Source organism: Lampetra planeri, chromosome 3 (assembly GCF_965212315.1).
Source record: "Lampetra planeri chromosome 3, kcLamPlan1.2.h2, whole genome shotgun sequence".
Classification (NCBI taxonomy): Eukaryota; Metazoa; Chordata; class Hyperoartia; order Petromyzontiformes; family Petromyzontidae; genus Lampetra; species Lampetra planeri.
In genome coordinates, this window is record NC_136109.1 from 2,864,518 (window position 1) to 2,891,311 (window position 26,794).

Genomic DNA, 26,794 nt, shown 5'->3' on the forward strand with positions numbered 1-26,794 from the left:
TTAGGCATACATACACATGCTAATTTTATCTACTCTCAATTTGTTTTAATCTTTTAAGTTTGAATTCATAAAATAACCTTAACGGCTTTATCACAGATAATTATGAACAAAAAAAGCACACCATTTAAGATACAAATACGAATATTAAAATTACACATTTCGAAAGAATAACATGAAAATATAACTGTTACCTTAAATAATCAAACATTGCAGAATTCTTAACGTTGTATACTGTATGTGAATTTTCTGATTATTACTGATATATTGAATGAGAGCTATAAGTTTGCCATTGTGTTCTATAGTTTTTAGAAATGAAAGCTGTCATCTGAAACTTGATTTTCCTCTTGCTTGCGGTATGTTTGTTTGAACTTCTCATCGAATAATTCCAGATCTTTGTCATCTTTAAATACACCCTGATCACAGAAAAAGAACATAATGAACATGAAAAACGATATACATGATACCCTAGTAATTACCATAAAAGATAAACATTTGCAAGACATGATTAACATAACCAAAGTTTTCTTTCACGAGTTAATAAATACACATTTATATAATACCAAACAAATCTCCATCTGCCACTGACAACATTTCCATCTACATGAAAAGGTATACCTTTAAAGATGACCGATGCACAATTTATTACACATTTTTGGTCAAAATAGCTTCTCCATAAAAAAAATCCCTACTGCCACCCATATTACACAGCATTGTAAGAACACAAGTGGTGCTATTACAGGCAGTCCCCGGGTTACGTAAGGGTTAGGTTCCCGAGAAAGATCCGCAACCAGAATTTACTGTATGTCGTAAACTGAACAATTTTCCCCCAAAATGAATCCCATAGCCGGAAATAGTTGTGCCTCCTCTACCCAATTACTAGTTCGTTATCTCAGTACTATATCACGCTGTCGTCCGTTTTCAATTGCTACCTGTACCGTATTGCTGTACATATGGCTGCAAAAAAACCCCATGGATATGAGGGGATCATTAAAAAATGTAATTACCTGCCATCATCATCAACAGCAGCAGAATCGTCATCAACAGAAGGATCACAATCATAGTAACACCATACAGGCAATCCTCGGTTTACATCTTTTTGTGGAATTCCATTTTGAAATAATGCGTGTTTTGTATTTAGACAATTTATTGACATACGCGAGGCAATTTTAGGAATAACGTAACCTGCAACGTGACATACGCCACCCTAGCCTGGCACCGCGACCCAATGGCGTTGCCAGCAGCCAGTGTCAGTGTGGTACGATAACGAGTGTGCTAAACTATACATAATCTCGCAGCACTCTTCCCTTTGTAACATTGTATTTCTTTATTTTAATTTATATATTATATGAAGTATATAGTTTACGTGATTTTCTTTTTCATTGTAAGTATTATATTATGTGTACATGTATTGTATTGATAAATGCTTGGATAATACAGGCGATTATGTCTGCGAGTCTGAGTAAAATCCCATAACCCCCTCCTTTTCTATGATTTCTTATGGGAAAATTGCTTTTGAAATATGTGATTTTGAGATACCGTGCTTTTCCAGGAACACGTTTTTCAAGGAGTGCCTGTATTTGTTAATCGTATTCGTAATCAGCATCACCAGCAGCGGCATTATCATTAAATCAGCAGAAACATTATCGTTGTTATTATTACGATTATAAAAATCATCACCATGATCAACAGTATTATCAACAACAGCACAGCATTCTCATCATCATAGCAATGGGTCAGCTTTGGGCAGTGCCACCAGTGAGAGCATGGGGGAGGGGGTGGGCTCCATGGTAAGTGGGAATTTAAATAGAGCATCTCAGAGCAGAGAAATCACTGCTACATCTTGTCCTCTCATTGGGACAATGAGAAAATAGAGCTGTACTCATATTTATACTTAAATAAGTAGTATTTAAAAAACTTGTTTTTTAATACGCTTTAATGAAATGTACCGTACTAGGAATGGAAGAACTCCACGACCCCAAGAAGTGGCCCCAAAGCTTGCCATAATGTAAGAGACCTCGGTCAATTACAGCCAACGTGAGTTTACCGTGGACAATTAGAGCCAAGCCGAAACATAACATATAAAAAAAGATTGTTTAATTTTTTTTATGATAGAATATAGTATTGTCATCAGTATGACATAAGTATATCAAGTTTGCAGTCGATACCACATTGGGAAGTGGATTAAAATTGAGTTACAAGATTTGAGGATACAACGACAACAACAACAGAGTTAGTTAATAGAAAGCGTGTAAAAAAACAGGTAGAATGTGGAAATAGCTGAATCACTAATTCTACTTTTAAATATATACTTTTCTGAAGTATGTACTGCAGTATTGATTTATTCCACCATGTCAATTTACATGACAGGTTTGTAAGAGATACATCAAATGAAATTTCAACGTTATTTTAAAAAAAAATGTGATTAAAAACATTGCATATTTTCTTCCACTCTAAATGTCAAATTTACATGTAAAAACGTGGTATAAGGTGAATTGTGAAATTTGTACAAACCTTGGGTAAAAATCCAAGAAGTTTAGCTGCATGTTCCTTAAGCAGTTTTTGTCTCTCCTCTTCAATGATGGCTCGACGCATCATCTCAACCTGATCAGCCTCTTTCTGAGCCTTCAACTCACGTTCCTGTTAAAGGCAATGCCATGCAGACATGTTGTAATACACTTGGAGAAGTGATTTGTCATTCAAACATTGCATCACTGCGTAAATTAACACCACAGAGTATGGTATTGGAGAATACTTCGTGTTAACTTGGTATAACTTCAATTACTACACATAATTAACATAAAACTAGCAATGTTGAATTTTTGTTTATAGTTACTTGATGAGACAAAAAGCACATTGCTTATTTTAGACCACTACTGACGTGACATGCAACGATTAGTCAACATCATTCAGACTGTCCTGACCTCCTAGTCAAAGGCTGCAAATTCATCCATGTGGGGTTGCAATTAGGCCAGCTAATTATATTATACAATATAATTAATATATTCACATGTTAACCAGAGGCTGGGAAGTCCACTACCACTGTCTGGTAGACTTCTGGTGTCATGACCTCAATGTTGTTTGCAAATACTATTGCTTTGCCAAACATTAAAATGTGTGGCCCATCTATAAAGAGGCCAAGAGGAGTAAATAACATAGTCTGCAAAGTGTTGGGTTGCAATTCAAGAGTTATAACTGACACATTACAAATATTTAGGCCTTCTATGTGCATTGTGTCCAACTTGGCACAAAAGTAATCTGATGTGCACAATCAATTTCAGAATATTCTAGAGTGATCAAACCAACCATTAGCTGTACTGTTTAACATAGATGAATGTGAAACAATCCTTTTGACACATAAGAGTGTATCTTTCAAGTCCATGTGGACTTGCCCCCAGTAATAGTTAGCATAGTTCAGTAGTGCATGGTTTATACCTCTCCGTAGTCTTCACTAAAATCAAACCTTGTTATTTGCAAAAATATTAAAACACTCATCCAACACGTACCTTAATAAAATGTTTAATTAATACAAAGTATTGGGTCAACAAGGGGAGGGAAGGGCAGGGCCAAAAGGGGCGAAGCTGATGGAAATATTCACTCCTATATAGCCTGTTGTTACAGCAGCCCTTTTGCCCACTTCAGCAATTGTTTCTTGCTGTGGTTGTCCCACCTGATGACGGTCGCTTGTGTTGCGCCCGAAACGTCGTGATTTAATTTATTTTATACCTACGTGACTTTACCGAAAGAACCAAAGAGTAATATTCACCCTGTCGGTAGGAGAGGCTTCCCACTCGTATTTATACGAAGCACATACAACTACATTACAGTGAAACTTAAAATAAACCTTACCTGCTCAGCCTGAGAAAGTTTTCGTCTCTCTTCAATCAGGTTTTGAACAGCACGACGGTGCTCAAGTTGTTTCATGCGCTTCTTCTGAACATTCATCTGCTCAATACGATCATCTTCAGCAAACTTCACCAGCATCTGCTGCCTGAAGTGTTCCTCCTCTTCATGCTGTGCTTGCAGATGTAGCTGCTTTAGCGCCAAAGCCTCCTGATACGTGTGTTGCCACTCCAAACGCTGTCTTATCTTTTTCTCCAATTCGGCCTGTAACACATTTACATGCATTTAATCCCATAAATGACACAGTGGTGTACGAACTGTACTAAATGTTATATAATAACTTGTACAAGATTTAGTACATTATTTTAAAACATTGCAGTAACTGATCATTCATTATATTTAGTCAAATTGAATGATTAGCAGTAGGTTGTGTGTTAAGGATAACATTGTTTTGATCTTTGAAATAAGGTCTACTGACCACAACAGTGACTTTGCATAAAGCACCACAAGTGAACTTGTCACCTCATCATTTAAACAGAAGTTGGTGGAAAATAACTACCGGTGCTTTATAAAAATTCCGGTTTATTTTAATTTCGACGATATACCTTTCATATAACAAATGCATCGTGTGTTTTACGTGGATTGTTGTCCATAACACACTAATTAAATGAACAAGCGTTTTATTAGCAGGAACATATCCTCTCTAACAAATGTATATTGTTACTAAATATATGTTTACCATACAAACATGCAAAGTACAAACACAGTGCCAACTTTGGAATAGGAGTAAAACAGCTGCATACAATTTCCTTCTGACGTGCAGCCTCCTCTTGCTCTTCGAGCAGGAGCTCCTCCCGTATTTGTTCGAGCTCTTCACGCTCCTGTTTCTCAGTGACAATTCTCTCTGCAAGCTGAACATAACATACATGTGTCAATAAAGTTACGTAATCACTTTTGTAAACTTGAGACTGTGGAGTTAAGAGTTTTATTTTAAATGGTAGTTTAATAATGAACTTGACAAATATCATATTAGGCCAAGTCACGATACACAATTTGGAGTGTAACGTTTAGGCAATGTTGCAGGTTTTAGTTTCAAACCTGGAGATACATATGACGAGCAGTGATGGCATCGTGAGATGCTTGTTATTCCAAAAAGGGGCTCTCACATTAACATGAATAAAGATAAAGAATCAATAACCTGAGATTCGTGGACGACATAGATCTCATGGAAGAAAGCTGTGTAGTACTGCAGGAAAGTGTTCATGCACTGAATAAGTCAGGAAAGGATGCAGGACTGAGGATTAACGTGGAGGAACGAAAGCAATGGTGTTCGGGAGGACATTGAGAAAGAAGTAATAACATAAATCAGCAAGATTGTGAATGTAAGGGAATCTGTATACTTGGGAAGTCGACTGATATGGGACAATGACTGCACGAAAGGCATAAGAACGAGGATCGCAAAGGCAAAAGGAGTAATGGCAGGATTCAATAACACCTGGAGAAGCAAGCAAAACGGCTATAGGACCAAACTGAACATCTTAAGAACATGCGTGTTCATTACAGCCTTTGTATGGCTGCGAGAGTTTGGAAATTGAACAAGACTGACGGAGAGAAGATATTGGCATTCGAAATGTATTGCTAGAGGATACTGCATCCAAACTAGGCCCCAAAGAGTGACTAACATAGAAGTAAGAAAAAGTTTGCACATAGAAGACCTGATGCAGGCAGCGATGAGAAGGAAACTGGAACTACAGTATTTGGACACATATGTAATATGGACCACAACAGCAACATTAAAAGTGTGTTGTTCGGGAAAATGGAAGGAACCAGAAAGAGAGGAATACCTAACGGATAATCCCTTGATGACGACATCAGAGATTGGTGCCATAAAGATGTGGTGCTACTTGAGCATATTGCCACAAGACAGAGGAAAGTGGAAACAAATGACGATATGTGCAGTCGACACCTACGGGCTCTCTGCCCATGGACCGTGATGATGAATGGAAAAAAAGTAGTCAATATTGAGTAGTAAACTGCATTAATTCCAATGCAACACACACACACAACATTGCACTAAAGAACGCTAATTAGCTGCAACTGTAATATGGTGCCCAGAGCATTGCAATGTAGTTATAACGTTTCCCGTGTAATATAATAACAATTATCACCGATGTAAAAATTAAGTATAGATGTTTTATTCAGATAAGTACGTGTAAGATTTTTTACTTATTGTGCTTGTGTTTATCTTCAAGATCCAAAAAGCATATTCCAAGCATGATTAAAAATATATAGTTGTAAAATCTGCATGTGCAAATTATATGCCTACACAAGGTGTGAAAAAGTGTGATGATACCAAGCCATGTAATTTGCTTTGGTAAGTTAGCTGGCTGGAAAAACAAAGTAATTGTACCATATTCTGTATATTTGAGTTACTTGGCGAAAAGCGACCAATATTGACCTTCAAAATTGTCTTGTAAAGTGCAATATAATTTGTTTGCTGAACATAATAATATAATTTTTTTAAGGACACAATTGCATATGGAAGCAAATTAATTCAGGTGAACCCTGATCAGAGGAATTAACTCATGAGGCAAGAACAGGTTGTATAGTCCCTTTTAGAAAATGTTATCTGATAATGAAAAGCAACATGCCACTTTGCCGAAATATAATTTTTCATTCAGTGCATATTAACTGAAGTGACATATGAATCATACTTATAGACACTGGCAAAGAAAATAGAACAAGTTTGCACAAATGTGAAGAGACTACTACATGCTAGGGATTACATGAAAAAGGAATGCTTGGTTTGAGAGAACAAACACAAATTATAAATATATTGACGATTCAAAAATGAAGTATGGGTAGTTCACATTCCAAGAAGTATAGTCCATGGGAGAGAATGGTGAATGATTGGCAGCCAAAGGCGGTTGACCACCAAGCACTGAGCAACGGGATTAGCTGGTATGCAGATGGATTGTTATTGCAGGTTCGTGAGGAATGGAAAAAAACATGGGGAGGCCTATATCAGCAGTACATAGAAGATAACTGAAGGTGATGGCATGCATACCTGCTGATGCAGCACATCCTTGAGAGCCTCTCTCTCCCGTATTTGGGCCATATGGTCCTCCCTACGTCTTTCCTGAAGATGTGCAAACTCCATGAGCTTTCGATTTTCCTCTTCCATTTTATCCTGCTCCATTTTTTTCCATTCTTCTCGTTTTTCGCGGAACTCCTGGATGTAATGCTGTGTTGCCCGTTGCTTTTCCAGTCGCAGTTCTATCTCTCTGTGAGTAGGCACAACAATTCATTGCAAATGGAAACATCAACATATAATTGCCGATCATTAACATGCTTTGATAAGCTATACATAAGCAACTACGAAATCTTTTCATATCTCAGTAACATTTTACATGAAAAGATGACATACAGGAGACCCTTGAATATCTCGGGGGTTATGTTCTTGGAAAAGTTCCGAGAATGCCAAACCCGCGATATTCAATACTTAAGCCGTACGTAAATAATGGGGTGAGGTACACTGCATCCAAAAATGGATACATCACAATTGAAATAAGTATTGTACTGGATGCCAAATAAACTAAAAAAACTAAATTGAAATAAACATGTAGAACCCCTAAGCAAAACACATTCCTAGACAATAAATAGTCATATAAATACTAAATACTGTACTTACCGATGATGGTGATCCAAAGCAGGTGTGCTTGTCCGTGAGTGGGGAGCGGTAGCACCCTGCTCTACGAACCGGTGGCCCGAGTTTGATTCCCGCTCACACCCAACCCCAGTGACGATTATCTGAATCGGTCCTGGGCCTCTGCTAAGTTGACTCAGCCTCAAATGAGTACCTGGTGCATTGTGTAATCATCGCCACCCACCCCCTCGTGTGCCGTGCCAGCCTTCATAGGTGCTTGCTGACAGCACTTGCCCCAACAGTCTGTTAATAGGCTATTCGGGGGTCTTTGTCCGCGAGATGCTTGCATGGCAAAGGTTGATGTGCCACTGACTACCTCGCGTCCCTTACCCGCCCCGCCTAGCAGTATCAGCCATACCTATGAAATGCCATAACCCCCGCAATAGCTAAATCCGTATACAAACAGGTTGCCCACGATAGGTCGAAACTGCCAACGATAAACCCACGATATTTAACGGTCTCCTGTACTGCATAAAATATATTTGAAACATAAAAGTAGGAAATAGTGAACTTAAACGAATGAAAGTGCTCATATTGATAACGTAGGGTAATGATGGCCCAATATTACCTTTGATCCTCCTCATATATCTTCCGGACGATCTCATCAACCATGAGCTTTTCCCGAAGGAACTCCTCATAACCCTCCTGCTTGCGTCGCTCCTTTTCCTCCAGCTGCTGCTCCAGGTCCTGCTGGTATCTCACGGTCTGCTCCCAGCGCAAATGTGCCTTTTTCTGCTCCACTTGGCTCTCACGTTCGTACTCCTCTCTCATTTGTCGAGCACTCTCTGCCTCATGCCTCTATTAGGAATTCAGACAACATCACAAAATCACATACAAATCACATTCTCACAGTAATCATGAAACACGCCTACTCAGGCTCAATAAAACAACAAAAAAGTTACCAACATGGGGAAAAATATATCAACAAAGCCCCAATAACACACATTCTTTCGTGATATACTGTAATATATCAGGGGTTGCCACCGAATGAACTAGTAGGCCATGCAATACATGTACCTCATTTATAATTTCCTCTAATTATGCAGCTTTACGTCACTAGTTTTAGTGCAGATTTCTCTCCCAAACGAGGCTTGTTATCTCACCGTTATTTCATTGCATTATAAATACCGAAAAGGAAACCAAGTTGTTGTTTTTTTTACATAGCAACAAAAAATAACAAAAATATTGAAAGTGAGAGGAATTATAAACAATATTAAACATTAAATATGAATGCATTTAATAAACCAATTTTAATTAAAGGGTTATTTTTATTTTAAAATTAAAAATATAAATGATTTAGGTAATGTACATGAAAAACATTTTAATCAAGTTAATTACGTCTTGATAACCAGGAAGGTTTACCAGGAAAACCAGCAACTTAATGTAGTACATGTAATCAAGGTCAAGAGATCATCAGTCATTGCCACAACATCAGTCTATTGCTTCTTTCCATTTGTTAAATACATCAGCTGTTTAGAGTTGGCACCTGACCTCCAAGATTATCTCTTGCGCCTACAGTAATGCACTGGTCTAGCTTTAGGTTTCCTCTAAGTCGCTAGCCTCTGGGTGTCCACTCCAATGTCGTCTCAGTAACTTGCCCTCAATTCATCATTATCAGATAGGCAAGTGAACAAATCGTAGGTTTCAAATAAAATAATTTTTTTTTAATGAAACTTAAATAACCATTTTGTGTAAATGTGTATATATCACAGGAGAGCTCCAATATAATCCACCCTCCAATATTCTTCTAATAATAAAACAGAGCCAAACGGAGATACATTAAGACAGATACATGGACACAAAAGTAGAGAGGGATAAAACGGAGCTGCAAAGATACAAATTGAGCTGCAGGAAGACAGAGATATAGAGACATAATCTTGATTTGAAGCTTCCGTGACTGCAGGAATCCATACTCTTTTTAGTTATTTCGGTAAAGTCACGTAGGTATAAAAAAAAAATATCACGACGTTTCGATCGCAACACAAGCGGTCGTCCTCAGGCGGAAAAAATAATCCATATATGTGAAGGGCAGTTCATTAAAAACCTCTTGTTGTAACAGCTCTCTCGCTGTTCTTCCTAGTTCAGCAGTTCCACTGCTGGATTCTTTTTTCCGCCTGAGGACAACCGCTTGTGTTGCGATCGAAACGTCGTGATATATTATTTTTTATTATAATTTTTCTACCTACGTGACCTTACCGAAAGAACCAAAGAGTATATAGAGACGTAAACGGAGTGGTAGAGACAAACGAAGGTGCACAGAGACAAACACAACTACGGAGAGACAAACAGAACTACAGAGGCAACGGAACTAGAGAAAGAAAAGGGGGCAACGTAGACAAATTGAGCTGCAGAGAGATAAAATGAGCTGCAGAGAAACAAACGCAGCTGCAGAGGGGCAAATGGAGGTGCATCATTTGTTTTACCTTTCTTGTTGACGTCACACAGATTAACTGTGTTGACATGATCTCTTGAGTGCTAAGTGATTTTTGCATTTTTTAGACTAGCCCAATAAGTCTCAATTAAAAATAATATAGAACTCCTAAAATTCATGTTTTCACATAGACCCAGGACAGAACCCCTATAATCACACATTTTTATACAGACATATAGGACAAAATTCCTATAATCCACATTATTCCCATGAGTTAATGGAGTCACGCAGCTAAAATCCTCCTAAAATTTGAGCACCGTGATGGCAGGAATTTTGTCATCACAGATTAATTCTTAGATTTTTGTTTCACGGTGTATCGCGAATTACAGGATCTGCTGGTCGGTCCCCCCACATCACCAATGATTTTTGGATTTCCCCTGTGCTATAAAGAACACACAAATGAAGAGATGTATAGATTTACCATTGTATCAAGAAGCGTAGTACGTTTCTCTGCAATCTGTGCTGCCCATTCACGTTGAGTGTAGCCAGCCTTGAGCTTTGCCTCCAGCTCTCTCAACTCCAGGCTAAAATGCACACAGCAACCAGTTATGGCATAACATCAAACATAATTAACACAATTTAATGCAATAACATAATCGAATATTGTCATCATTAAGCACTCACAGCTGTGGTCAGTCTCATCATTATTAGTATGCTTGTTTAATCAGGGAAAACCTCACAAAATCAATGCTCTTTTTCAGGAGGGTTCTACCAAGTTTCCTTTAAGGAGGTGACCTTGCTATGTGTATGCGTAATTTTCAGGGTTGTTTTTGAAATTGGATGTATGGCCAATACCAGGCTTGCGTTGTGGCCGAAACGTCGTGAGAATTGTTTAATTTTATTATGTTTTATTTTTATTATTTTATTACTTCCCTTCTACGTGACTTTACCGAAAAAAACCAAGAAGATGAATACCAGGTATATTTTGTGCTTTTGCAGGAAATCAAAAAACCCAGAGGAAACCCATCCAAAATATGGGAAAACATAGACTCCACAAAGAAAGGCACAAAGAGTGGGGATTTGAACCCAAAAGCTTTTTCCACTCTATCACGACTTCCATGGTTACTGTTCCCATCAACTTCAACCATTGATTTCTCCACAAATGTAGAGGACCGTTTCATCGAAATCACTCTATTCAATTACCACAATGCTGATAAAAGCACTTCTATTTATTCTCTTTCCCTCACCCTGCTAGACATAATTCCATCCAGTCATCTCCTTTTCCAAATCCTCATAACCTTGCTCCATTCCAAAAAGTGTTAACTTTACTCTTTGGTTCTTTCGGTAAAGTCACGTAGAAAGAAAATAAATTAAATAATAGAGTACGACGTTTCGATTGCAACACAAGCAACCGTCATCAGGTAGAACTAAATTTGAGAGAGAAAACACAGACACGGAGACACACAGACAGACGCACAGAGAGAGACACACAGCACAGACACAAGCAGAGCGAGACAACACAGACACACAGAGAGAGACACACAACATAGACACACAAACAGACACACAAGCAGAGAGACACAACACAGAGACACACAGAGTGTGTCTCTATGTTGTGTCTCTCTCTGTCTCTGTGTCTCTCTCTGCTTGTGTGTCTGTGTGTCTCCGTGTCTTGTCTCCCTCTCAAATTTAGTTCTACCTGATGAGAGTTGCTTGTGTTGCAATCGAAACGTTGTACTCTATTATTTAATGTATTTTATTTCTACATGACTTTACCGAAAGAACCAAAGAGTAATTCCTGCAGTCACAAAAATTTCAAATCTAGTGTTAACTTTATGAAAAGTTTGTGACTAACAGATTTACCTGTTGGGCACTTGGACATGTGCGTAGCAACAATGAGAAGAAAAGCACCGCCATAATATAATCTTGACCATGAAACCTCACATGCTGCAAATGTCTAACTGATGCTTAATTTATTTTCCACATTCAGATGTTCTTGAAGGGTTCATATGAAAGGAAATATGCACAACCCATTGGGGGGGGGGGGAATCTGGTGCATTATGGATGTTCCATGTTTTATAGACATTGAATATTTGTATTAAAAAATGTACCATGTTACCTATTTTCTCTTATTTGCAACCTCATTTTCTCGTCCCTGATTTGATCAAGCCTGATTTTTTCCATTTCACGAGCAATCCTTTCTTCTTGCTCCAACCGCTGCTCCCTCAGAAGTTTCATTTCTTCAGCCTGAACAAACAACCATAAGACAGCAATTGCATGAACAATTTCTTTAATCAAATCTATTCCAAGTCAACAATACGTGTTATGTTTTTGCAACGCTACTAAATTGAATGAAAAAGTCCAATGTTCCCTACAAAAATGTTCCAATGTTTCACTGTGGGGTGCAACATGGGAAGGTCCCTAAAGTATACTGATGGTGGAAAATACACATAAAACTCACCTTACAAAAAAAAACGTATAGGAACCGTAGTATGGGTGCTTTTTTAATTTTCTTATTCATTTCCACTCATGGTTCAATTAACTGCTTTAAGCATGCATATATTAAAGTTAGCATATTTTAATGGCTGTTCTATATGAGGCAAACATTGTGTTTGTTTTCTTATTCAAACTATTGCAATTTATACCATGCCTGGCAGATCCAGAGCTGCTCGTATCTAAGGGAAATGGTTTAGGTAGATTGGTCATGGGGTTGTTTCACTGCACTTTACATCACGCTGGTCATGGATTGGGGATCGGAGAACATTGTCTCATCTCTTATCAAGTAGCTGATCAGTATGGGTGGGCCTATCTAGTAAAGCTCCATGGGCCTTTATGCTCTCAAACTCTTTTTTTTTACATCAAGGCAGGCAAGTGAAGCTCTAACTCCATTGCCACGTGGCCAGAGCCATTTTGTTAGGATGCTGATGTTACCAAGCAACTGAAATTAACAAGTTTCTACAAATTTGAGTTAACGACTGACTTACAGCAAATAAAATATTTACAACAGTAATAATGTCATATATCTTATCTTATATAATGCGCACACTTTTTTCCTTACATTCTACCCCTCTGGTTGACTGTTTGGTTACTTAGACGTCACAAACGGAAAACAATCGGCGTGTGCAACGGGACACATTAACATAATTTTATACTTGGCACGGTCGCACAGGCTGACTGGCTGTTTGCTGAGCGTTACCGCACGTATCAATTACCTGTAAACGCGATGATACAAACTTCCGTTAATAAAATAAAGGTGAGACACCCTATCCATGCAACAATAGTTAATAAACCTGTGCTGCAAAAATGTTACGTTATTTGCAACTCACCGTCACTGGTCCAACTAATCGCAAGTCGACGCACGAAAGCCCCACTTACAACAACACGGAGGTAGTAACACATTCCGTGAAATAAAAAAAACTGTTTCAATACAACTTGCAAACTCCTACTCGCACTGGCCAAACGAGCCGCCGAACTATTTCGTTTGGCGGAGCGATCCTCCACCAGCTGTAATGAGTCACATCAACGCTGGGAGTGTGTGTGTCAGTAGCGGGAGTGTAGCGGTTAGCACGCTGTCCAACCCCAGTGACGATAATTAGAACCGCTCCTGGGCCTCCCCTAGGTTGACTCAGCCTCAAATGAGTATCTGGTGTGGTGTGTAGTAAAGCATCGCCACTAGGGAGACAAAGGTGGTCGGGCGTGGTTCTGGCCACCCACCCTCTTGTCTGCCGTGCCGACCTTCATTAGGTACTACTCGCTAATAGCACTAATAGCACTTGCCCCAACAGTCTGACAGACAACCATCACAGTTTTACACACATGTTTGGTGGTGGTCTCCCTGTTACAGGTTGAGTCACAAACCGCACCTCTCCATAACAAAGGCTCAGCCTTTGTTATGCAGTCTATTCTTAGTCTTAAGCCTCACCTTACCATATTAATAAAAAGTATGCGGCCCTTGCCCCACCACCTTCTCCAACCATTATATAAACGGAGTGGTAGCTCCTGAAATCTCTCATTTACTTGATACAGCTGTCGTGGCTGTGACGGTACCACCTGAAGACAGAAGCTTGTGTTGCCTCCGAAACGTCGTGATTTTTATTTTATTTTACTTTTTAATGTTTTTACCGATGTGACTTTACCGAAGAAACCTAAGAATATGAATCATTGCAGTCACGAAAGCTTCAAATCTAGAATACGGGGGTTCTTTTGTCATTGTGTGCATGTGAAAGTGTGTGCCTTAACAGCTCTGCTGATTATCCCCTAGGAACTAGGTCGACTTAGCCTCAAATGTGTACCTGGTGCAGTTTTTAAATAACACCACTGGGGAGACAAAGGCGGCAGGGCGTGGTGCTGGGCAATGACCCCCTTGTGTGCCGTTCCGGTCTTCAGATGTGCCGCTGGCTATCAGCACTTGCCCCAACAGTCTATTAAGGCTATACTGGGGATCTTTGTGTGTACAGGTGTGAAAGTCAGTGTGTATGTCTTCGGAACAGGCCCCCTTCTTAAATTGGGGACTGCCGAAATCCTCGCGGAAGTTCTGCGGTTTCCTGCAAGTACTGTAATATTATCCATAATAGAGGTTTTGGGTTAGATCGCGTAAATATATAAATTATTCCTTAAACCCGCCACTACCCGACACAGCCAACTAGTAAGGGTTGTCATGTAAACAGAACATGCCAATTCGTCACTAGTACAGCACACCGGTGTGTTGGAGAGCCAAGCCAAAACATTTACAATCTGAGTACGACGTTTCGCCAGTAATCACAACTAGCTTCATCAGGCGACAGCCAGATTTGTGGAGAAGTCCACCTGTTTCGTTCCTTACAGAGGCGGAGATGTGGTGACCACACTGGGGGGGGGGGGGGGTGGCAGATTTAACGACACATTTATATATATGTAGTGAGTTCAACTGAGTCGCAGACGTACTCTTGGAGGCAACACATTTATTTAACACCAACACATGGAGTAACTGCCCCTTAACAGAATAACAACCTATGGCGGTGACGACCAGGCATACCACACTAATTACAACGTAACTGGCTACTATGGACCGGACCACAGCTCAGGTCCAGGTCCACGTGTTTGAGACTCGGTAGAACGGAGAACGTAACCGAAGGTTTCTTCAGGATGAACAACAACGTCGGTCCCTCTGGGGGACCCGGATTTTAGATTCTCTGCGGCGTGGCCGGCTCCGCCCTTGGCCACGACCACCTTCCAGGATCCTCGAGCAGGATCTGGACCCCGACCACGTGACCACCCCTAGCCCCCACTGGGGGCCCTTTTGTAGACTTAACCGGTCACGTGTCCTCTCGGGTCAACCAGAGTGCCAGTAACCTCATTCCTACAGCCGGCACTCCCACACCCTATCCTGTAGGGCTCGCGCTGCACGCCAAGCGTGATGCCATCCAGCGCTGTCGACCAGCGCTCACCGAGCCTCTCTAAGGCCAGTACTACACCCACATCATAGTGGTGTCCGCGCTGTCGTTACATCGCACGCCGTGCCTCTCTCGGCCCGGCACTGTACAGTGACATCCCGCGATGTCACTACATATTTACGCGATCTAACCCAAAACATATATTTTGGATGATATTGGTCGTGAAAGCCTACATGTGAAACTATAATATTACATTAATCCATACCCTTAGGTTTTTTTGGTAAAGTCACGTGACTTTACCGAAAAAACCTAAGAGTATGAATCTTTGCAGTCACAAAAGCTTCAAATCTAGAATACATTACTCCACTTGGTCTCACCTTTAATTGGGCTTCCTTCTGCTGCTGCTCATGTTGTTCTTGCTGGAGGCTGCGTATTCCTCGTCGGGTCTCCTGCTGCTCTTCGCTCCTTAAACTGGCAGCAAACTGCTTGTCTTCTGATAACCACTTCTTCTGCTCTTCTCGTTGAGTTTCTACTTGACGGGCATGTACTAAAGCCCTTTGGTGACAACGTCCTTGGTTCTTACGCCCAGACATGACTGCAAAACATGTGTCAATAACGGATGATATACAAAAGTCATGGTTCGCAATAGACAATTTGACAAACTGGTTCACCAGATTTTTATGAGCCTGTGATTTATATTTTAATGAGAGATCAACCAATACTCTAAAAGTGTTACCTTGGACGACTTAATCCAGTTCTATAAGCCTAAGAAACTTGCTCTGAACTCTAAAATATAGAACTATGCCTCATCTGGTTATGTATCTGCCATAAATATGACTAATTACAAGAATAAATATACGAGATGGCTTATGGAAGTGAAATAGACATTGCTTCGTGAGGAGCAGAGTATGATGCAGGTGAAGTTGAGAAAGCACATGAAGGAAAGCAGAGTTAAACTGGCACAGGATATGACTAATGTACTTACTGGCAGAAGCAGGCAGGGAAGATGAACAATGCTAACAGTTAGAAGGACAGACAGCAAAGGCGTGATTCTCGATGTTAAACGTATTACAACTCCACCATCACTGTCACGCAACACCATGTTTAGTTCTGCACCCCATCAACTACACCATCACAAATCCACGTCCATTCTTTCAAACTCACAAGTTCACACTCAGCTTTCCACACTCACGACTCCACATCGCAACCCCACTCTCCTCCCTCAACCCGACACCATCACGATCCCACTCCCCTCCCTCAACCCCACACCATCATGATCCCACCCTAATCCCTCAACCCCACACCACCATGATCCCACTATAACCCCTCAACTCCACACCACCATGATCCCACTAAAACCCCTCAACCACACACCACCATGATCCCACTCTGACCCCTCAACCCCACACCATCACGATCCCACTAAAACCCCTCAACCCCACACCATCATGATCCCACTATAACCCCTCAACTCCACACCATCACGATCCCACTAAAACCCCTCAACCACACACCACCATGATCCCACTCTGACCCCTCAACCCCACACCATCACGATCCCACTAAAACCCCTCAACCCCACACCATCATGATCCCACTGTAACCCCTCAACCCAACACCATCATGATCCCACTATCACCCCTCAACTCTACACCATCATGATCCCACTCTACTCCCTCAACCCCACACCATCATGATCCCACTCTAACCCCTCAACCCCACACCATCATGACCCCACTCTAACCCCTCAACCCCACACCATCATGATCCCACTCTACTCCCTCAACCCGACACCACCATGATCCCGCTAAAACCCCTCAACCCCACTCCATCATGAGCCCACTGCCCTCCCTCAACCCCACACCATCATGATCCCACCCTAACCCCTCAACCCCACACCATCATGATCCCACTAAAGCCCCTCAACTCCACACCATCATGATCCCACTCCAACCCCTCAACCCCACACCATCATGATCCCACTAAAACCCCTCAACCCCACACCATCATGACCCCACTCCAACCCCTCAACCCCACACTATCATGATCCCACTAAAAACCCTGTCAACTCCACACCAACACGATCCCACTATAACCCCTCAACCCCACACCATCATGATCCCACTCTAACCCCTCAAACCCCACACCATCATGACCCCACTCTAACCCCTCAACCTGACACCACCATGATCCCACTCTACTCCCTCAACCCCACACCATCATTATCCCACTAAAAACCCTGTCAACTCCACCGTCACCCTCAGGAGCTGTGACATGGTCGCTTGTTGCTCAGGGTCACGGTTCGATCATAGCGGCCGCCTTAATACTGCGCGTGAAATTATCATTAAACAAATAAGCGCCGTCTGCTTCACGGTGGACGTTAAAGATCCAGGGAGGTCAATTTGCAAGAGTGAGGCCTTTGTGTGCCGACGTCATGGTTCAAACTAAATCCTGTACCCGCAAATTACTGTGGGTTTTAACATCGCAAACCATCGCCCCCTACTGGGAAAAACTTACATGACCCTCCTTAAAGCGTAACGAGACTCATTTAGGCTTTCCTCGGAAAACCAGCGGAATAGGATAATAAAAAAAACCTCACCTCAACTCTTCACTCAAACTCCACCGTGACCTCTCTAACCCTGCCCGTGGCATCATCACAACTCCACCATGAACGTTCCACCCTCACACCCGCTCCATCACCCCACACACAACTCCACCATCACCTCACCCTCATGACTTTCGCTCAACTCCGCAAAAGCAACAACTCCAACCTTACCCCTCTCTCCACCCAGACCACCTCTCAACTCGACAATAACAACAACACCGACCACCATTCGACACTAAGTGGCGGTGACGTCACCACGACGCTTGTGCCAGGCTAGGTGCACCTTGAGGCTATCACGTGAAGTGTCGAACGCCCGCTGGCAGGAGGTCACGGGGCAGACCCAGCAGGTGCCACGGGTCGACTGACTGAGATGACCGAGATGACTGGCTGATGCACCACCTGTGCCCCCCCCCCTACTGTGGCAACTTGCTGTGCTTTAGCCACCCGGCGCTCCGCTCGTTGTTGTGAGCGTCGCCCCTCCGCTGTTGTTGGAGGGCGACTGCCTCCACCTGCCTAGCAGCATCACGGTGCACCTAGCCTGGAACTACCCAGGAACAGCGTCCTTCACGAGCCTCCTCCTCCTCCACAGAGGCCAATCTTGACACCGCTGGTACCAATCATCGGCAAGTCCACTCAGCTCCCCCCAGGTAACAATTCACCCTCTAGCACAAACTTCCACCCTCTCAAACCAAACCACAACTCGGCTCCACCTTCATTGCAAACACCCACGCAACTCTCCGACCTTCTTTCCACGATCACAAAGCCCCCGGCCACAACCGCGCGTCCACCTCTCGCCGCCTCCACCACCTCCACTCACCTCACCTCGGCCCTCTCCCCTCGCCGTCTCCATGGCGACGCCCACAACAGCTGACGCGGCCCCGCCCCCCACCTTAAACAGCGCCTCCCATTGGCTGTGGTGATGGGAGCGAGGGGCGCGGGGAGGGGGTGGGGGGGTTCGACGACTCCAACCGCGTTCGGGTTTCCACGCCTCGTGGTGCAGGCGACGTTTCGGGATGTGGCCCTCCACCAATCCCACAGCACAGAATGCATCGTCCTCATAGCACGCAAATTCGCGTACTATGGGGGGGGGGAAGGTCGGGGGGGTCATTTGCCGAAACGTTACCTTTATTGTTATTCCTTTTGGGGCGGTGTTGTTTACAAGTGTGTTTGAGTTTTGTGTGTAAAGGGACCGTCCATAAATGACGTCACGCACCTGGGGGGGGGGGGGGGGGGTCAGACATTTGTGACGATGTGTGATGACGGGGGGGTGAGAAATGTGACGTCCCATCAAAATGCGCAACTTTAAATAAATATAGACAACACGTTCTACTTAATTAAATAGACTTTTTGATAAACGTTTTCTCCTATATCAGAATGCAGCGGCACATTAAACACGCACAACAATGACAATAGTTTAAAGCGATTTGAAGCAAGTTTTATTTTTGGGGAGGAGGGGCAGAGCTTTGTGACGTCATATTTTGAGGGGGTTTGATGCCGTGTGACGATTTGGGGTGGGGGGTAAAAAACCGTCCAAAATCGCGTGACGTCATTTATGGACGGCCCCCAAGTGCAGCATGCTGCTCTGGACCCACAGGCCATCAACTTCTTGTGCACACAGAGCTCGGCAGCACCAGCTTCAATGCTGGCAGAATGTGGCGGTGTCCTCTCTTCACGCCAATCTTGGTTCGCACCAAGGCTGTAATTATAATATATATTGGGGGGGGGACCATATTGGGGGGGGGGGACACATCTCCCCCCCCCCAAATATGCTCAAAATGTCCCCCCCAAAACATTGCTATAAAATAGATTTCTGTTTATATGATTGTGGTTATGGTTGTACTTTATTAATCCCGAATCTCTGCCATTACATACAATGAAACAATTATACTGGTAGGAACGAAGTGGACCAGCCTACAATAGATTATATTGTCCGTCCGTCCGATTACGTGTAGCAACATCGCCCCCTACTGCAAACACTTGGCATGACCCTACAAAAACCTTTAGACTCTGTGAGGCTTTTCTGGCTAAACAAGTGTAGCATTTTCTTATAATTCCCTCAGATAGCTTTTAATTAAAACATTTAAATTAATGAGGCTTTCCTGGCTAAACACGTGTAACCTTCCCTTATAATTCCCCGAGATAGCTTTTAATTAAAACTTTGAAATTAAATAAAAAACTCACAGCGCCCTAAAGCCTACAGCTAGGCCTAAAGCCTAGAACTAGGCCTCAAAGTCTCCCTTCGTATCGTACCCCCGCGTGTGTGAAAGGGAGTTAATGTTTAACAATGTTACATTCCCTGATGTTTTAAAATAGAAACATTTACATTTAAAGCTTTTACATTAATAATTATAACATTTAAATTATACATTATTAATTAAAACATTTAAATTAAAAATTAACTCACAGCGCCCTAAAGCCTACAGCTAGGCCTAAAGCCTAGAACTAGGCCTCAAAATCTCCCTTCGGATCGTCCGATTAGGTGTAGCAACATCGCCCCCTACTGCAAACACTTGACAGGACCCTACAAAAACCTTTAGACTCAGTGGGGCTTTCCTGGATAAACAAGTGTAATAATACATTGTTTATATTCTTTGGTTATTCGTTCCTACCAGCCCACCCCGCAGGGTCCTGTTTGTAAAAAATAAATTAAAAGTCCATCCTATGTGTTAGTTAATTTTTTATATTTTAGGCAGGAAATTCGTTTTCAAATTTAGATTTTTTTTTCCTGCGGGGGGGACCCCCAGACCCCCTGGAAGATTTGGTCCCCCCCAATGTTGACTCCATGGCTACGGCCTTGGTTCGCACAGGACCTGTGCAGTGCTCTATTCAAGAATACATCAGCATCGCCTATTAATAATATTGGCCGACGGATCCCAAATGCCGGCAGGCGGAAACTAGTATGTGGAATGTCGGGCCAACGTTGCTTTGTAACTGGTAAAGACTCTCTTGAAAGCAAGCGCCGGAATCAATTAGAATACAATGTACTGTAGTGTAATAGCAATGATCGCTGCCGACTGCAAAACTTTTGCAGGACCCTCCTGAATGAAGCATGGGACTGGCCAAGGCGTTCCTGAGTAGATAAGCGTATTGATGAGATCAGTGCCACCGCCGCCTTATTTAAATTGCTACACGGATCCTACTCGCCAACCAAAAAAAAGGTGAACTTTGACCCAAATGCATCCCGATTCTGACCTCGGTGTCCCCCTAACATGGCAAAAACACACCCAGACAAAGAAAAATTCCACTTAAGAAAATGCAATACTTAAAAAAACAAAATTAGCTCCGCCACGATCACAGCTTATTGTCTTTGCAAAGTGTAATTTAGTGGAAACAAAATGAGAGAACACAGTTAAGAGGACCACTCGGGAGATGGAGCTGAGCTCAATTATTGTAACGGACCGAGATGGAGGGGAGAAACATTGAACCATGAGGGATGGTGATGTGACGAGGCATTCATCCAACAGTGGACAATGGCTGCTGATGGTGACGTTGGTCTTCCCCAGCTCTGAGCATCACTTGGTTTTATACAGCATAGCCTAGAATCTAGGCCCTAGATTCTAGAAGTCCTTGAAGGGTGTCAACTAGTCTATGATGAAGCATTCAGGTTTTTCTCATGTGTGACATGCATCTTGTCAAAGGGAACTGCAGGGATTTATTTTTCTATCATGCTGACAGCACGATTAAAATGAAATTAACGCCATAAAAAACCTGTACAACAAGCTTTGCGTGATATTACTTTCAATCACTTTATTGTAATTCATGTAATTTTATTATTTTACACTTCAAAAAGTGTAACAGAACTCCTTACACCTCAATAATTGCATGAATAAATACTGGCAAGGACATTTACCAACTGTTGTTAAAGCAGTTATGCCCACAAACACACTTCCAAAAAGTACATGACCGTAAAATGAATTGGCTTCCAGAACCTCCTAACTGTGACACTACAGCACTGACATAAATCGTACGCAAAAAATATATTCCATCACTGTAGCTTACATGCATGCATGCAAGCACACCGGTATATTGTACTCTGTACAATATGCAGCTTCTTGACATTTTATGATGTGGTGTATATATGAATCACATACACTACAGTAGGCAAAGGTCTGTAAGCAGACCAGTGCCTGTGTGCTTAGTAGCATTACAGCAGCAGCAAAGAAAGCATATTGCCAACAAAATATTCACATCCAACTGCAGAAAACGGGTGTTCGAAGTAAATGTACACAGTGGGCTGATGCAATTACATGGTAGCAACAATTTGCATTCAGCTCGATACACATGAAGGTCACTGTCGCCGAATGTATTTTTTAAAATAAATATTCATTGATGATCCTAACTATTGGAATGTTTACATTCACACTCGACTAAAATCCTCCACCAAAATTTTAAAGCTGCTTTAAAGCTTGCCAGTATTACAAAACAAACGCAAACGGTTGGGAGAACAAACTTAATGAAGACTGAACAAGTCCCCCAGCTTCGAGAAGACCTTTATATATATATATTTTAAGATTCAAATCTTTTGTCATGGGTATCCAACAAGAGAAAATAACTTCCAGGAGTGATACATTGAGAAAGAATGTGAAAATGAAGGGAAATAATAAATATATATTTGAAAATTTGTACGAGCAATGCTCGAGGTAAGACAGTTAATATTAAACCTTCACAAGCACCCAAAAGGCAGGAAACTTTACAAACTAAGCAAGGTACATAAAGATTAAATTATTTTTTAAAGGTATTTTTTCATGCAAACAATTGAAAACTGTAACTATTCTACTGTTTTTAACATGACACGGAGAACCCCCTTCATCATGTGTTTCTAGATGGGAAATTGAGTCGAGTTTTCGTAACAAAAACTGCAAAGTTGGCAGTAAAAATATCGAAGTTTCAGCCATTTTCTGCGAAATATCAGGGGAAGCTACAAATTACGGCGGCCCAAACACTGCGTTGCTGAAACTTGGGTAACATTACATGTTTAGACGTCAATATTTTTTTCTCTGTTCATCCAGTGCCAAATATTAATAATCTGTTGCCAAAAGAACCAACAAATGTAAAACTACTTTATGACAGTAATGATCAACTTGTGTGCCAACTGACAGAGCTTAGCACATTCACTATTAGTTAACATAATACCTTAAATTAAACATTTTGAATCTGATAATATTCGTATCATTAAATGACTAAATTACAAGTCATTTAAAATTATAAAAAAAAAACTATTCTGAAAAGATCATTGTATGTCAATTAGTTATTTAAGAGGGACACGAGGCATATTGTAATCATAATGCTTGCACTATTTTACCACCAAGAATAAAGACAAATGGGACACAGCCAAAGACGACCAGCATATTAGGATTTTTGATAATGTTCTAGAAACTTAACAGACTCTAATTTCTGTTGTGGAGATAAGGCATTTTTTACTCAATTTTAAGCAAAAAGAACCAACTTATTTAGAGAAATTAGTCCTTTTCCATGAAACATTGTGCAAAAAACATACTTTTCAAACACACTGATCTTGTGGCTACACTTGAGTGTGTGTTGTCTTAACATTGTGTAAATGTCATAATCAGCCTTAACAAGCAGAGCTCGTCTGTAAAAGGGGAAATCTGACAAGAACACAAGCCACTGCATTTTGGAATGTACAAAAATGGTTGTGGCAGCATTCTCAACAAAAGTTGTAATGCTTTGAGATTGTACATGAATCAGTGCATAGGGTACAATACCCCTACTAAACTATATCAACTGCAGTCCTGACACAAGATTGTTAAGTCAGTTAGAAGAGTGAAGGTTACACTTGGAAGCGGTGCTCTTTGCCATCGTGGGCCATGAGTATGAGGTTGCGGTTGGTGGTCCATATGAGGCGAGCCAGCTTGAGCGCACTCATTGGTCCTGGAGAAATTGGCTGCAAGGGTGGAACCTCCATTGCTTTGATACATCGCAGCTGTGGTGCCGAGTTGAGCATGCCCAAGCTGCCGAGAAGAGAGGTGTTCATCTACGCAAACACAGTTTACAAACACACACATAAAATTAAAACATTTACATTTGCATGCAAAAGTATGATACAACCATGAGAAATTATACGTTCAATATTCTTATTTATATTAGGGGTACATTGCCAAACGGCCATATATCTGATGTTTTTGTCATATTCGAACTTCCCTTTGTATATTTAAAGTACAATGTCAAGACTACTTTGATTGTTAGGCAACTGACATGCTAATTTTATTTTGCTCTGTAGCTTTTAAAACTTGACTCATTTGGTTTAAGTTATTTTAGTCCACTTTTATCAACTTCCTAGACACACACCACAATGATGCAAACATTACAGAACACATGGGCGGGTCTATGATTACCAGTTGTCTCGTATTTATAAAATGCAATCGTTTGGTACTCTTGCACAGATATTTTTTGAGCACTGCCTTTACCAAACACAATAAAAGTAATTGTTTTTGTAATTAACTAGCACTGCCCGTGCATTTGCGTGGGATACATGGCCGTCATGGGGGGCAAGTGTAACGTCAGTGGTCAGCAGAACGCAGTAACACGGCTCAACGCTGTGGGAATGCGGGTGCCATCATCATGCAAATGTGTGCAGTGATGTCAACCATCTGTGCACTTGCTCACCCACCCGCACTTCAGCCAGCCATAAAAAAACCTATTTAATGATATAGCCTGATATAATTAATTTTCTCAACATAATAACTTTTAAGCAAAAATAGTTTGACCAAAGTTGTTTATCCCCAAACCCATCATTCCTGTCCCTGTGGCCTTACCTGCCAGAAGGCCAGTCTATTGTCGGTGCTGGAGTAAGTTGCCAAGTAACGGCCGTCTGGAGCAAACGCCAGTGCAGTGATTGGTCCTTTGTGACCCTGAATCATCTAAGTTGAAAGAAAGTGTAAAGGACGGAAATGATTTTAGTTGAGGTTCGTGAATGGTACAGTCTAATGGACACAAAATGCCAATCACCTTCCATCTACTAACTGAAATGTTCAAGTTTAAAGTTTCATTTATTAGGTATAGCCCTGTGAGCCATGGGGCTCTTGAGTCGGGTGCAAACGCAACAAAAAAAAATGAACACAGAACATCTTAAAGCGACGACGCGTAACAGAAACATCCTGGAATAAACGAGCAAATATAAAAAAAACGTATTAAAACGCTGTGTGCAAAAATCCCAATGTGGTGCAAGTCAACAATAACAACCATAAGACAATTTAGATTAACCATATGTTTTCGAATCACAAAATTAAAGCTATAAAAACATTGTAACAATCATAGGAACTGTGATTCAAAATTTTACAATAAACGATATACATAGCACGTACGACCAGACTTGCAGCCATAGCTGGCAGCACGACACTCCCAGTGTATGATGTGTGAGTGAGTCAGTGGTAGTGTGAGTGAGTGTATGATGTGCGAGTCAGCGTATGATGAGTGAGTTAGTGGTTGTATGAGTGAATGTATGATAAGTGAGTCAGTGTGTGCAACATTTACTGTATTGTGTGTTTATTAGCCATGATGGCTGTAAACAATAGATGTGCACTGTTAAACGATTTTGTAACCTAGCAACCACAAGAAAAACAATAATCGGTGAAATAAATAAAAGTGTTTGCCCAAAGATGAAAATTCATGTCTTGCTGATATCCTGAGTTTGAATTAAGATTTCAGTTAAACATGATAAATCAGGTTTCTATATTTGAAGCTTTCGTGACTGCAAGGATTCATATTCTTTGGTTTTTTCGGTAAAGTCACGTAGGTAAGGTGGGAAAGCATGGCCTACTGCTGATGTAGACTGTTTTAAAGGGTCTACATCAGCAGTAGGCCATGCTTTCCCACCTGATGATGGACGCTTGTGTTGCGCCCAAAACGTCGTGATTTAATTTAGTTGTTTTCATTTATTTTATTTTTTACCTACGTGACTTTACCGAAAAAACCAAAGAGTATGAAAAACCAGGTTACTATATTCTTAGGTGTCATGTGGATTTCATTTATGGAGTGCCTGGCTCCTGCAGCTGCAGAGAAATGTAGTCAGCACAACTGCCTGATAGATTGAGCGTAATTGATGGTTTGAGATCATTCTCAAACCAAAATCGTGGTTACCATGGCATATGCAAATCGCAATCTCTTCGTGAAACTGGGCATCAAAGGAAAATATGTTAATGAGATTTGCAAAAAATAGCACTTACTCTAGCGTTAAAATAGATGCCAATAAAACATTGGGAAGATAGGGAATTTGGATTTTTTTTTCAAAGTTAAGGAAACGATTTTAAAATAATTTAAAAAAGGCAATGTGAGTGATACAGGTAAAACAATAGGAAAGTTGAGAAGCAATTTAACACGATTAGTCAAAAAATAAAGACCGAAGGGGAGAAGCAAATAGTAAATAATCAGAAGGCAGGGGGGGCTATAAACCATATCTGCCCCCCATGTCATATGTAGCAAATCACTCAATTAGGATTAAAGTTATCAGCAATCATCGCCCCTTACTGGCAGTCTAATGGCCAATTGCAAGCCAGTGCTGAGTCATCTTGTGCCACACGGACAGCTGCTACGGGGGGATTTATATCAAATGATTGACATGAGACATACGGCACTGAGATGCTGTGGCATTTCAGCATCTTATTTAAAAAACTCTTTACTATTATCCATATTTAAGGTATTGTAATGGGCGACCCTGTGTGTGTATTGTTAAAGGATTTGTTGTGTTTTGATGAGTAATGGGACCTGTGCATATTAGACAATCTGTGGAATTATGACAGCATTAATCTAACGAATGAAATGCTACGCAATCTCACCTGGCACTTTCCCGTGCGGATATCGTAGAGTGCCACAGAGCCGTGTCGTGCGCCAACAGCCATGCGGTAGCTGGTGCTGCAGTAGCTGACCATGTTGAACCTGAAGGA

At 41.3% G+C, this 26,794-nt stretch overlaps 2 protein-coding genes across 3 annotated transcripts in view; both read right to left on the reverse strand.

Annotated features, from left to right (window-relative positions):
* LOC144736419 (meiosis-specific nuclear structural protein 1-like) lies at positions 1–18,764 on the reverse strand. Of its 2 annotated transcripts, none has more exons than XM_078619023.1 (10): positions 18,712–18,764; positions 15,667–15,884; positions 12,037–12,164; positions 10,399–10,501; positions 8,115–8,344; positions 6,908–7,124; positions 4,644–4,751; positions 3,847–4,104; positions 2,512–2,637; positions 1–413 (listed from the first exon to the last, which is right to left on the reverse strand). In XM_078619023.1, the coding sequence occupies exons 2-10, from the start codon at positions 15,880–15,882 to the stop codon at positions 306–308; spliced, it is 1,494 nt and encodes a 497-aa protein (XP_078475149.1). In that variant the 5' UTR covers positions 15,883–15,884; positions 18,712–18,764; the 3' UTR covers positions 1–305. The 2 variants fall into 2 exon arrangements, with proteins under 2 accessions (XP_078475149.1, XP_078475150.1); XM_078619024.1 differs by having other exon boundaries at positions 18,637–18,722.
* A 2,862-nt stretch (positions 18,765–21,626) lies between these two features.
* The window catches only part of LOC144736445 (WD repeat-containing protein 7-like), a 77,038-nt gene continuing 71,870 nt past the window's right edge, over positions 21,627–26,794 (reverse strand). The window contains exons 27-29 of the mRNA XM_078619025.1: positions 26,687–26,786; positions 24,668–24,772; positions 21,627–23,886 (exon numbers count right to left, since the gene is read on the reverse strand). Of these exons, the coding sequence (XP_078475151.1) occupies positions 23,683–23,886; positions 24,668–24,772; positions 26,687–26,786 (409 nt within the window). The 3' untranslated portion in view covers positions 21,627–23,682. The remainder of the gene's footprint in view (positions 23,887–24,667; positions 24,773–26,686; positions 26,787–26,794) is intronic.

Coding starts and splice junctions, on each gene's coding strand:
- LOC144736419 (XM_078619023.1), bottom strand. CDS start 15,882: ATGTCTGGGCGTAAGAACCAAGGACGTTGTCACCAAAGGGCTTTAGTA. Junction 12,165..15,666: donor AGAAGGAAGCCCAATTAAAG/GTGAGACCAAGT, acceptor TTGTTTGTTCAG/GCTGAAGAAATGAAACTTCT. Junction 8,345..10,398: donor CTACGCTTCTTGATACAATG/GTAAATCTATAC, acceptor AATTCCTAATAG/AGGCATGAGGCAGAGAGTGC.